Raw genomic sequence first — 13,781 nt, forward strand, 5'->3', positions numbered from 1 at the left:
TTTTTTAGTTTTAATTAAAAATTATGTATCCAGTATTTCTTTTTTTAAGTTTATGTTAAGTATTATTTTGTACTTTTGATATTTCAGCTAGATTGATACTCTAAACTTATTATCACATAACATTATAAAAAAAAAGAAAACATAAACATGAAGATCAAATTAAATACATGTAAATAAATAAATAAATGAAACTTCTTAAGAAAATTATACAATTCTCAATAAGAGAAGATGAAACCTATTATTATAAAAAAACTGAGATTTTATTAATTTCATTTCATAAATGAATTTTATTATGCCCAAGAATTATTTACGGTTTTAGACACACACTCCCTCAAGTGTCGTGTGTCGAATGTCTTAGGTCAGATTCACATCCACATTGTGTAATGATTTTCACGACATAGATCTTATAAAGTTTGTCTCCTTCTTTTCATAAACCAACAACAGTCTGTAATGATTCATGATTGATGGCTTGGTTTTTCAGTACTCATGTTTAAAAAGATGAATCATTCGCTTTTTTTTTTTTTTTTTTTTTTTTTTTTTTTTTTTAAGTTACATGCTTTCGTGCTCCTTTTTTGGATTAAAAGAATTTATCAATCCCCTCGTTTCGTTAAAATATTAATAATTTTATACCACGATCCTTACTTTTTATTATTATACCATTTAACAAATCGTTCCTCTCCCTCTTTAGTAAGCAACATTTTTCTATAAAAGTAGCAAGCCATAATGAAACCAATATATATAATATTAAATATTTCATACCTAGAAATGAAAATTTGAAAAAATTAAATAAAATTTATAATCACTTCTCAAAAATTATATTAGATGACATTTATATCTTCTTTAATTCTAATATATATTCTTCTTCTTTTTTCATTCTTTTTGTAAAATAATAGTCATTGCTCAATATTTTTAAAATGAATATTAATTTTCTTCACGATGTTAAACTATAACTTCTTTATGTTTTTAATAATGTGATGCCACCTCCTATTTTATTTACCAATATAATAATTTTTATATTTTGAAATTTTAATTTTCGTCTTGCTTTGGTAAATTATTATGGTATTTTTAATAAGAAAATGCGCCATTTAGTTAAAAATATAATAAAAGGAGTATTAATCATTAAAAACATAACGAGATAAACATGTATTTAAAAATTAGAAAAAAAAAATTAAGATTCTTTTACCAAACACATGGTTCTAATTCAAAAATAAAGAAAAGGTACATTTAGTTTAATTTTAGAAAAAATAAGAGATTTTTTAACTTAAATAGTTAGACTTATTGCTAATGAAAACAACATTATATAAGATACCAAATTTCAATTTAGGTTACACACTTAACTTTTGGCGTTTCAAAGTAAAATTTAATTTGGAAACTTCTTTTCTATACTAGGGAAGGTAAGTACATTTAGCTTAATTTTAGAAAAATAAGTGATTTTTTTCAACTTAAATAGTTGGACTTATTTCTAAGGAAAAATCAAATAACTAATAAGATGCCAAAATTACAATTTAGGTTGCACACTTAACTTTTGGCGTTTCAAAAGTAAAATTTGATTAGAAATTCCCCTTTCTATACGAGGGAAGGTAAGTACATTTAGTTTAATTTTAGAAAAATAATTGTTTTTTTAACTTAAATAGTTACACTTATTGCTAATGAAAAATCACATAATACCAAAATTACAATTTAGGTTACACACTTAACTTTTGGCGTTTTAAAGTAAAATTTGATTAGGAATTTCCTTTTTCTATACTAGGGTTTGAAAATGGACCCCATAGTAATTAGTTGGTAAATTATGTTCTATATAAGAGGGATATGGTGGAAATACTCATCATCATCGTCTCCATCTTTTTCTCTTAATTTTTTCCTTCTAGTACTTCTTTGATCATCATGACACTTGCTGGTAAAATCACCAATGAAATCGGGGTTCATGCAACTGCAGAAAAGTGGTTCAACCTCTTTGCAAAGCAACTCCATAATGTTCAAAACCTTGCTGAAAGAGTCCATGGAACCAAGCTGCATCGTGGTGAAGACTGGCACCACCCTGAGTCCATCAAACACTGGACTTATGTCATTGGTAATTAAACTTGTAATAACTCTGTAATATGAAACCCTAACGTAGTTTTTTCTTTTAACCTAATTTTGAATAACATGCTTGACCTTTTTCTTCATCTTTTGTATAATTGTGATACTGGTTTTTGATTTTGAGAAAAACAGAAGGTAAGGTGACAACATGTCTGGAGAGTATTGAATCTGTTGATGAAGCAAACAAAACAATCACCTACAAGCTTTTCGATGGAGGCATCGATCAGCAGTTCAAGGTTTTCAAGTTCATATTTCAAGCAATCGATAAGAACAGTGGTGGTGCTATTATCAAATGGACCATTGAATATGAGAGGGTTAGTGAGGAAGTTGATCCTCCTTATGGCTACGTCGAGTACCTGCACACATTCACCAGAGACATTGATGCTCATCTTCTCAAGGCATAGCTCAAAAAGTTATTCACGAAGTTAATAATAAGAAACAATGGCTTTAGCCTTAGGTTAAGTGTTTAACTGTAATAATATATATGTGTGTGGAGTTTGACAGAGGATATGGTTATATAGATCATTCCTCTGTGTGGAATAAACTTGGATATGCATGTGGGTCATGTCTTGAAGCTTGTTGAAATATTGTATGTTCAGCGTTCAATGTGATGCATAAAATATATATTTCTTATCATTTTTTTTATGTTTATTGAATTAATTGAATTTTGTCAAAATCTTCGACAGCAAACGCACTGGTGAAAATTTCAGTTATTTAATGTCAGTTTTTAAAAAGAATCATGAATGTAATATAATATATAAATGATATGAATATAGACCACTATAAATTCTCATATTACATGATTTTATTTTTGTAAATTTGTTAAAAAAGTTTGTAAAAAAATACTTTTTCTGCCATTTTTTCTAAAAAATTTAACTAGCAAGTAATAATTTTCTACAAAATCATAAAATTTACAAGTATTTCCTACAAAATTTGTTGCGAAAAGTGTTTTATACAATATATTTTACAAAAAAAAATTGGTAGCAATTTTTTACAATTTTTTTTCTACAAAATTTTTAAGTATTTTCTAAAAAAAAATTAAAATAAAATTGTAATTTTGTAGCAGGTGATAGAAAGTTATGTATCTCACCGTGGTTGAATAACCCTAGGGCGAAATAAGCCTTCCAGTAATTAAATGAAAACCGCTGTTAAAAAATGTTAAAAAAGCACGGTGATAAACTTGTATGCCCGGTTAAAAAATGTTAAACACCACAAAGCCCGCATTGCATGCCGTTGTGTTAAACATGTTAGTTTCATATTTTAATTTTTATTTTGTTTCATTATTATTATTTTTTATATAAAATGTACTAGTGTTGAATTAGATAGAATAAATTTATTATTACTAGTTTTGTAAATTCTTTTTCTTAATCTTTTGATGTTTAGCATGAATTCTTAGATATTTTTATTTCTTTTAGTTAGTATTTATTATTTGTCTATTTTAGTTGTAATTTGAAATATCGGTTAAATGTGTTGGTACTGAGTTCGGAGGTGTTCGACCATTTGGCAAACATTGACTTGTCAAACATTGACTTGTCTTGTACTCTTCCAATTTTAAACAATCTAAAATTTATTTAGATTTGGAGGAGGTTGTACTAACCATAATTGTATTAAATTTTGAATTGTTCGATTGAACAATTTAAGAAGAGTAATCAAGTTTTATTAGTTGATTAGTACATAAATTATAATCTACATTTCTTATATTTTACTCAATTTTGGTTTATTACACTTTGTGTTGTTCATTTAGTGCATATTTAATTGTGGGGATTTGTGTCACAACTTTCACTTTGTGTCACTTGAATACCAAGTCAAATGTTGCCGAAATTTTGTAAAACATAAGGAGTGATATTAGAATTTATGTACTATTCAATTATAATAAAAGATTGGTTCAATTAACTTCACACTATTATCTACAATATTAAGATTGATGAATATAAGGCATTGAAAGACCAGAAAGCTTCACAAAATTGCTTTAGTTGTCGAAGAAAATGCTTTTTGAAAGTTTCATGACTTGGTTTAAAGAAGAAATCATAAGGGATCCATCTGCATCTAAATCATTAACCTAACTTGTAAATGGATTAAAGTTTGAAGTTTTATGTTGTTCTAGCTATGAAATCAATAGAATTTTATTTTATACAAAGTATTAAGATGATGATAAAAACACTGTGCAGAATAACAGAGTCACATTGGATGCAAAGTCATTGCAATTCTCAACTTCAAAAGATCAAAATCCTATTCAGGAATCCATGCCCTATTACGGTGTGCTAGAGAAAATTTGATTAGACAAATTAGATAACAAATAAACATCAACCAAGACACGTGTATAGAAATCTCGAGACTTATTCTTGACATAATCATCTAAAGAAAAAGGTGTGCCAATTTCATCTGCTATTGAGAAAAATGCTTTCGGTTATTAATAATCCAAAATAAGGCATGAATGTGAATCCAACATTGAGTTTTTATGAGTTTTATGGAAGTCGGAACAAAATATTTTATCCAAGCAAAAATACAAACAATACCAAGTGATAAATTCCAATTACTAACAACCAAACTTTGCATGTCTTCTAAATCAGAAATAGCAAATTTATAGAATCTTTTACTGTGTGGAGTTGCATTCCATTAAATGATTCTACTACAAGCAAATATTTAATTAATGACCAATTTTAGTGACAAAAAATAATTAGTCATTGTAGTAACCAATTTAGATATCAATTTATAAACTAAAAATTATAATTGGTCTCTAAATTGGCAACTAAAATAATTTTGTATTATGAATTGATCTCTAAATTGGTCACCAACATTAGTTACCTAGATTTTGGCTACCAAAAGAATTTGTCTCTAAACATATTTTTGGTCATAAAATTGGTCACTATTTAATAATTTTCTTGTAGTGTTCTAAGTCACATAAAATTTTTTACAAAGATCTAAATAACAAAAAAAGTATATGCAAATGATCTTTGCACTTCACTAAATTAGCAAGATAAATTTGCATGGAGACTAAATCTCCTACATGGAAAAGAAATATCCACGAGTATAACATACATTAGTTTAAATTTTAATAAAAAAATCTTTATATTGACACAATATATATACAAGTAATATTTTTTTTAAGTTGGATATAAAGATAGAGATAGGTGTATATTTACTACATCATCATACTATTCCTATACATATTTCTTGTTCATACCTCTTTCCATTTTAAATTATTAAAATATTAATTGTTATTAAGTAACTTAAAAGTTATATTTACTATTTTTTTCATGTCCTTATTTTATCATAAAATAGTTTCACTTAATAAATGTTTACAGAAATGGATAAAGAAAATAAAAACCTCAATTTTATTAAACAAGCTTGACTTTAGTACCATGGAAAATTTTGCAGAGTGGCTCTTGAAATATTATTGAGGAGAAAGAAACCCCTAAAGGGGCGAAGGCTCTGAAGTTCAAAAAATTGTTTGACAAGTGTTATTAAGTCTAACTTTTATCACTCAGCCAGCTCCACATGCCTTGTGTTAAAGGGCACATTGTCACGGTAAAGATCAATGAAGAAAATCATCTAGAAGAAATCTATTACTATATTTGGAGTTTTAAAAGTATAAAATTTGATTATGTATTTCCTTTTCTAGTAGGTATCATCAAAATGGACCACATAGTTTAATTAGTTGTGAAGAGTTGGTGAATAATATGTTCTATATAACATGGTGGAAATACTCTTCATCATCATCATCTCCATCTTTCTCTCTTCATTTTTTCCTTCTAGTATTTCTTTGATCATCATGACACTTGCTGGAAAAATCACCATTGAAATTGGGGTTCATGCAACTGCTGAAACGTGGTTCAACCTTTTCTCAACACAACTTCATCATGTTCAAAACCTTAGTGATAGAATCCATGGAACCAAGCTGCACCATGGTGAAGACTGGCACCACCCTGAGTCCATCAAACACTGGACTTTTGTCATAGGTAATTCAACTTCTAATAATGCAACCCTAACGTAGTTTATTACTAAAAGTTTTCATTATTAAAAATTCTCATATTATAGGATAAATTTTTTGCAAATTTGTTAAAAATATTTAAAAAAAAGATTTTTTTCTGTTATTTTTCTAAGAATTTTAATTGAGAAGCAATTTCTTCATGGATAATTATTTCCTACAAAATTATAAAATTTGCATGTATTTTCTACAAAATTTGTTGTGAAAAGTGTTTTATACAAAATATTTTGCAAAAGAATTGACAACAATTTCCTGCAAATTTTATTTCATAACAAAATTTATAAATATTTTTTACAAAAATAATTTGAAAACAAAATTGACAGAAAATTAGATTTTTAGTAGTGATTTGTTTTTAACCTAAATTTGAATATATTTGCCTCTCTGCAGTTTTCCCACTTTTAGGTTTAGGTCCAGTTCATTAGCTGTTGATTTTGATGTAAGATAATTCAGTGATTACTTCTTAGAAATTTTTAGAAGTAAAAATATTTTATGTCAAAAGTGTGATAAATTTCCTAGTTTATCCCAAAAAAAGAAAAAATCAACCATGGTATCATGATTAGATTAAAGACAAATATGTTCTCATGTCTGTGGGTGGGTTAAAATTATAAGTATATGGATGAAAAGTCTCAAAAAAGTACAAATGAAAAGCTTGAATATGAAAAATAAGACCCATAAATATCAATCTTTTAAGGTTTTATAAGTGGTTTGTGAATTCTTGTTTATTCTCATTAATTTTTTTTATTACTGATAAAAAAAAACTGTTGTTAGGTTAGATTCTTGACGATAAGAAACCATAAATCACGATTAAAATTGAAAAGAGAAATTTGCAAGAACTACAAAAATAAAAATAAAAACTTTTAAAATATGAATTAATAATATTTGAGTTTAGAGAATTACTCACAAAATAAATAAAGATTAAATGAATCTAAATTATAACTAGCCAAAAATTAATCATTTTAAAAATCGATTTAATGATTTGAACGACAATTGTTCTTAATTTTTAAAATGGTCTCTAAATTAATATTTTCCAATTAGTTTTCCTGCTAAAAAAATTTATATTTCCTGCCAATTTGTTTTAAATTTTTTTTTTAAAAAAATACTTATAAATTTTGTTGTAAAAAAAAATATTCAAAAAATTGCTACCAATTTTCTTACAAAATATTTTGTATAAAACATTTTTCACAACAAATTTTGTAGGAAATATTTACAAATTTTATAATTTTGTAGGAAATGATTATCAACGAAGGAATTTTCTGCCAATTAAAATTCTTAGAAAAAATGGTAGAAAAAAGTCTTTTCTTGTAAAATTTTTTAACAAATTTGCAAGAAAAATCTTATGTAATATGAGTATTTCTAATAATGTTTTTTCTTTTAAGATTTTTTTTTTGTGTAGTGTAAATCGATTTATTCAGTTTTGTATAATTGTGATATTGGTTTTGATTTTGGGAAAGAACAGATGGTAAGGTTACAACATGTCATGAGAGTATTGAATCTGTTGATGAAGCAAACAAAACAATCACCTTCAAGCTCTTCAATGGAGACATCGATCACCAGTTCAAGCTTTTCAGGTTCATATTTCAAGCAATCGATAAGAACAGTGGTGGTGCTATTCTCAAATGGACCATTGAATATGAGATGGTTAGTGAGGAAATTGATCCTCCTTATGGCTATGTCGAGTACCTGGACAAATGCACTAGAGACGGTGATGCTCATCTTCTCAAAGCATAGCTTAAAAAAGTTATGCACAAAATAAATAAATAAATAAATAATAAAAAATAATGGCCTTAGCCTTAGGTTAAGTGTTTATTTGTAAAATACGGACAATGATATTTTGACTACTAAATTTTAACAACTTTCTCTTACAATATGAGGTGTTATTTTTTAAGTGGTTTTGAAATATAGAAAAATGAATAAATGAAAAATAAATAACCATTTAAGAGATGATACCTCATGTCATAAGAGAAAGTTGTCAAAAAATCATTCTCCGTAAAATAATATATATCCGTGTGGAGTTTGACAAAGGATGGTTATGTTATATGTAGATCATTCCTTTGTGTGGAATAAACTTGGATATGCATGTGGTTATGTCTTGAAGCTTGTTGAATTATTGTATGTGTTCAAGTGTTCAATGATGCATATGAATATCGTCTTGTCTATGTTGATTGAATTAATTGATTTTTGTCAAAATCTTCAACAGCAAACGCACTTGCTGAAAATTTCAGTGATTTAATGTTTGTTTTTCAAAAGAATCATGATTGTAATATAATATATAAATGATCTAATATAGAAAGTCATGGCACCATGGTTGAATAAGCCATTCTTCCTTTTCTTTATGCTAATACAGATTAAGAAATGTGATTATTATATATATTAAATTATTTTTAGGATGATTTTTACTGTCATTGGTTTCTGTCGATTAATGAATGCACCATCAATTTTTTCAATCTTAGACACTTGGTTTTTTTTTTTTTTTTGTTATAAATTGTAGCAGTTATAAAATATAGCACTGCATTTGGCTGAACAAGTATCTGCACAATTGATTTTTCCTTACAATTTTGCTATAATAAAAGCTATAATGGCTTAATGGTAAGTAAAAATAAATGACGGTGCAGACAGCCATATTTGTTCAGCTAAAAATGCATTCATAGCATGTGCTATATTTTATAACTTCAAGAATTTTATAGCTAAAAAATCACAAAGGTACTGAACGTAAGATTGATGTATATATTTATTAACCGACGGAATTAACGACAGTAAGGATCATGTAAAAAATAATTTAATAAAAATTTATACCAAATTACATTTCTTAATCTATATTAGCATTCTCAATAACAAATATGAAAAAAGAAAACGAATTATTCAACAATAGCGAGTTCTCCACGAATATTACTTACATATGTTTGAATTTTGAGGAGAAAAACAAATGGAAGAGGAAGAAAATGAGAAGGAAAGTGACATGAACTTGAATGGGGGACAATTGAGTGACACCAAGCAAAAGTAATAAGAAAAAGATAGAAAAAGCTCGTCCTTCATGGTGAAGAAGGAAAAGTTTGCATTCAATAATAGCGAGAGACAACAATGACTTTCGCAGACAAAGTAAAAATGAAATAAATTAAACTATTCAAAATAATATAGACTATGGTTCATATAGATTAATAGTTTATTGAAGATAATATAGATTATAGTTCACGTAAAATCGTAGTCTATTTTATTATAGACTACGGTTATTTATCATAATTTATAGTGAGATATATTACGATTTTAATTGAACTATAATCTATTCCTTACTAATAATTCTAAAAATGTCATTGCTTTACTATATATTACTTTTTTATGATAAACATTCTATATCCACGTATTTAGGGATTGAAACAAAGATTGGTTATCTTTGTATTGAAACAAACTTTACATTGGTGACTCAAGCATTTAGGAATTACATCATTGTGTCTCAAGATATTAGAAACAAATGGAAGAGAGATATGTTACGGGATCGACAAGTGTAAAAAATTGCACATGTAATAAGGTGGAAAAATATTGTTTCCCAAGAGACTTGTACAACATTTGATAATTATTGCAATTCATAACTCAATTAGACAAAAACTTTCACAAAAACAAAAATAAAACTTCTTTGTATTTTTATCTAACATATGGTGTGCAACAATATATGATAAAGGCTTCCCTTTGGATTAAGTTTCATGATTCAATTTAAAGCAAAAACACAAAACAATATACTTCTAATTCCTTCTCTAACATTCACACCACCTAATTTGTTGGAATGATAAATAAGGAATCTAAATGAATTGCCACTCTTTTGCAAGAAAACAATAGAAAAAGGTATCAATTACCTGAGTCACGCCAATCCAGCTCAGGCACAACAATTGAAAACATAGAACACAATTATAAATCCTTCTGTTGAGCCAAAAGAACGTTGCTAAGCCACGAATTTGAAAGTGGACCAATGATGAGGAGAAATCAATTAATTCAACGACAGAGGTATCTCAATACTGATCCAGACTTTGGGCTAAGCACAAATAAAAAGGAGATCCAGGACATAAAGATTGTGTGGCTGAGCTTGGGAAAATTGACTGAGCACCGTCTATACCAGAATATAAAACAGTGACCCTCCCCCTGTTGGAGGAAGCAAATCTGTAGAGAAGAGACCTCTCTTCTACTCTTTCTTCCTAAAATTTCAATATAATATTTGTATAAGGGAAAAGAGGAATGTATTGTATTAATTGGAGAAGATCAATGCTCATCATGAATGACTAAAATCTTAAAGAGACAAGGTTGTTTGTAATTGAATTCTCTTTCTTTTATGATGAATTTCCTTTCTGATTTATTTGTTACTGTTTAAGATTATTGATTACAAGTTGTTTAGATTAATTGTGATATTTTTATCTAGTTCAAATTAAGTTGGGAAACTAATTTGAATTGTGGTCCAACATGTTTGTCATACCTGTACTAGTGCTAAAATCAAGTATCCAAAGAGATGTTGGGCACGGAAAGTCTCTAGGGGTTATTCTCCCAAAAGGAACAAATTAAAATTTCACGTCCAACTTTAGGAATTAAAAATGTATTTAGCTCTTTATATTATTTATATTATATTACATTCATGATTCATTTAAAACACGGGTACATTTTATTGAAATTTTGTTTAATGCGTTTGTTGTTGAATATTTTGAAACAATCACTTAATTCAATCAATGTTTTCTTTCTCAGCAAAGAAAAATATGATATAATAATTCAATAAACATAAAAAAAGAAAGCACGGAATGATAATACATAGTTTTACACGTCATAAATTTTCATACATCATATTGAACACTTGAACATACAATAATTCAACAAACTTCAATACATGAACCACATGCATACCCAAGTTTATTCCACACAAAGGAAGGATCTACATAACATAACCATCCTTCGTCAAACTCCACACAGATATATATTATTTTACAGATAAGCACTTAACCTAAGGCTAAAGCCATTGTTTCTTATTATTAACTTTGTGAATAACTTTTGGAGCTATGCCTTGAGAAGATGAGCATCAATGTCTCTAGTGAATTTGTGCAGGTACTCGACGTAGCCATAAGGAGGATCAACTTCCTCACTAACCCTCTCATATTCAATGGTCCATTTGAGAATAGCACCACCATTGTTCTTATCGATTGCTTGAAATATGATCTTGAAAACCTTGAAGTGCTGATCGATGTCTCCATCGAAGACCTTGAACGTGATTGTTTTGTTTGCTTCATCAACAGATTCAATACTCTCCAGACATGTTGTCACCTTACCATCTGTTTTTCTCAAAGTCAAAAACCAATATCACAATTATACAAAAGATAAAGAAAAAGGTCAAGCATATTATTCAAAATTAGGTTAAAAGAAAAAACTACGTTAGGGTTTCGTGTTACAGAGTTATCAGAAGTTGAATTACCAATGACATAAGTCCAGTGTTTGATGGACTCAGGGTGGTGCCAGTCTTCACCATGATGCAGCTTGGTTCCATGGACTCTTTCAGCAAGGTTTTGAACATGATGGAGTTGCTTTGCAAATAGGTTGAACCACTTTTCTGCAGTTGCATGAACCCCGATTTCAGTGGTGATTTTACCAGCAAGTGTCATGATGATCAAAGAAGAACTAGAAGGTAAATAATGAAGAGACAAAGACAGAGATGATGATGATGAAGAGTATTTCCACCATGTCCCTCTTATATAAAACATCTAATTAAATTATGGGACCCATTTTGATACCCTATTAGAATTGGAAATACCTCATTCCACTCTCAATAGTGCAATAAAGGTTATAGGTTACTGAAAATAAGAAGGAATAAGATGTAAACCGTAAGACCAAAAATTTATATAAATAATAATTAATAAAGTACAAATAATGGTGGGTTAGGAATACCCTAAGAATTTCTTGACAAGTCCTAGACACGGAACAATGAACTCAAGTGGTTGAATGTGTGAAGTGATGTGGAGAGTACTTGGGTTTGAGTCCTGTGTGTGTCTTAGTCTGATATTTTAATTGGGTTTATTTTACAAATATATTTTGAATGCAGAAGTATAAATTAACATGGTATGTATGCATGAATTAACATAAATTACATGATTGCTTGATGGTTATGCATATGCTTGGTAGGTGGAAGAATGTGAGTTTGAACCTTGGTTAGCAAGGGTTGTTCTTTTTCATGTTTTAATTTTTTTGCTCAAGGAAGAAAAACCTAGAAACTCTAGAGATCCCTTGAGGAACCAGAAGGGTAGTTTGGAAGCAACTGAGATGTAGTAAAAGCACACTAATGGCCACTAACCATTAATTTTAATTAATTTCATCTTATTTATTTTTATTTATTTTTGGGCTGGAAATTTTGAGAGTGAGTGAGAAAACATAGAGTCCTAGAGTGTGGCAGCAAGGAGAGTGAGAGAGAACTGAGAAACCATGATATAGAGAAAGAATTTGAGTGTTGAAAGGGAGTTAGAGTGGAACCTTTGAGAACAAGGAAGAAGTCATTAGGAATTGTGTTGGAACAAGGAAACCAGGTAAGGGGAGCTATCCATACTTGTTTTAATGTTGATTAAATTGTTTTGCATGATTTTCATGGTCTTAATGTTTGATTCTCATTTAATTTACGCTATTTTTCGTGAGTTCTGGGTTTCTTCCCAGAAATCGCCTAGTGGCTACGAAGGCCTACCAGGCGACACAACCATTTTCTTCACGGTTTTCTTGGTTCTATGATGAACCACCTGGTGGTTCTTTAGTGAACACTGGAATCACATGTTTTATATGTTTTTGGTGTTTTAGTGATGTGTTGGGTGTTCTGTGGTTATGTGAACTTGCTAAAATGATTTCTTGGCATAATTGAATATTAATATATGCTTTGGATGGTAATTTGATGAATTTGGGGTTGTATGCATAAGGGATCAAAATGGGATTGAGTGTGATAACGAACTGTAATGTACAAAAATTGGAAATTGGTTGATTAGAAGAATTGGTTGGACAAATTGAATTTAAATGCATGCTGGATGTGTGAATGCATGTGGTTTAATTATAACTGGAATGTTGATTTCATTCTTGGGATTTTTAAGGTTTTCCAGCAAGTACTAGAAATTTTGGAATTTTCCCAAATTCCTAATGCACTGCCTGGCGGTATAGACATGCTGCCAGGCAATACTGAGTGGCCAACAGTTGTTGGCATGCTCAGTGGAAAAATAAGATGGTGATGGTTACTAGGGATGGTTTTTGGTACGAAAATGAGTGTGATTGTATGATGTATAGGTGTTCAATTAGTGGCATTGTATTGGTTTGAGTCATGGATTGGAAAAAAAAAGTAGAAGGAGCATCGTTGATACTAATAAACTGATTTTATATCATAAGAGTCTAGAAGTGGCAAATTGGAGGTCTTTCCCTTACATGTGTGAGCTATTAAATGAATAAAATAATTTTTGAGATATTTATGTATGTGTTGGTTGTCTATAGTGCTATATGAATTGTGAAATGAGGTATGATGTATATGGATGCATAAGTGTAACATCCAAAAAAAAAAAAAATATATATATATATATAATGATAATATAAATAAATAAAATAAAAGAGATATATATATATATATATATATTTTGAAAATTTTATGAAATTATAATTATCTTTTTCACATAATTTAAGAACTATAATTTAAGAATTATTGAGGACAAATTTAAAATATAAGATTAATTAG

The 13,781-nt window shown here is 28.6% G+C and overlaps 3 protein-coding genes across 4 annotated transcripts; 2 read left to right on the top strand and 1 right to left on the bottom strand.

The window, feature by feature from the left end:
* Positions 1–1,806: 1,806 nt before the first annotated feature.
* LOC114168992 (MLP-like protein 43) lies at positions 1,807–2,712 on the top strand. The gene is made up of 2 exons (XM_028053997.1): positions 1,807–2,071; positions 2,212–2,712. Exons 1-2 carry the CDS (start codon positions 1,885–1,887, stop codon positions 2,481–2,483), a joined length of 459 nt encoding a protein of 152 aa, XP_027909798.1. The 5' UTR covers positions 1,807–1,884; the 3' UTR covers positions 2,484–2,712.
* A 3,065-nt stretch (positions 2,713–5,777) lies between these two features.
* Positions 5,778–8,238, top strand: LOC114169102 (MLP-like protein 43). The gene is made up of 2 exons (XM_028054125.1): positions 5,778–6,038; positions 7,524–8,238. Exons 1-2 carry the CDS (start codon positions 5,852–5,854, stop codon positions 7,793–7,795), a joined length of 459 nt encoding a protein of 152 aa, XP_027909926.1. The 5' UTR covers positions 5,778–5,851; the 3' UTR covers positions 7,796–8,238.
* Positions 8,239–10,840: 2,602 nt separating this feature from the next.
* LOC114168412 (MLP-like protein 28) lies at positions 10,841–11,770 on the bottom strand. Of its 2 annotated transcripts, none has more exons than XM_028053206.1 (2): positions 11,505–11,770; positions 10,841–11,364 (listed from the first exon to the last, which is right to left on the bottom strand). In XM_028053206.1, exons 1-2 carry the CDS (start codon positions 11,689–11,691, stop codon positions 11,093–11,095), a joined length of 459 nt encoding a protein of 152 aa, XP_027909007.1. In that variant the 5' UTR covers positions 11,692–11,770; the 3' UTR covers positions 10,841–11,092. The 2 variants fall into 2 exon arrangements, with proteins under 2 accessions (XP_027909007.1, XP_027909008.1); XM_028053207.1 differs by having other exon boundaries at positions 11,046–11,361; positions 11,505–11,767.
* Between the last annotated feature and the right edge of the window lie 2,011 nt (positions 11,771–13,781).

Source organism: Vigna unguiculata, chromosome 11, assembly GCF_004118075.2.
Source record: "Vigna unguiculata cultivar IT97K-499-35 chromosome 11, ASM411807v1, whole genome shotgun sequence".
Lineage (NCBI taxonomy): Eukaryota > Viridiplantae > Streptophyta > Magnoliopsida > Fabales > Fabaceae > Vigna > Vigna unguiculata.

Bases quoted from the DNA above. Each gene is read 5' to 3' on its own strand.
- LOC114168992 (XM_028053997.1), top strand. From the start codon at position 1,885: ATGACACTTGCTGGTAAAATCACCAATGAAATCGGGGTTCATGCAACT. The intron at 2,072-2,211 runs GTAATTAAACTT...TGAGAAAAACAG, and splicing joins ACACTGGACTTATGTCATTG to AAGGTAAGGTGACAACATGT.
- LOC114169102 (XM_028054125.1), top strand. From the start codon at position 5,852: ATGACACTTGCTGGAAAAATCACCATTGAAATTGGGGTTCATGCAACT. The intron at 6,039-7,523 runs GTAATTCAACTT...GGGAAAGAACAG, and splicing joins ACACTGGACTTTTGTCATAG to ATGGTAAGGTTACAACATGT.
- LOC114168412 (XM_028053206.1), bottom strand. From the start codon at position 11,691: ATGACACTTGCTGGTAAAATCACCACTGAAATCGGGGTTCATGCAACT. The intron at 11,365-11,504 runs GTAATTCAACTT...TGAGAAAAACAG, and splicing joins ACACTGGACTTATGTCATTG to ATGGTAAGGTGACAACATGT.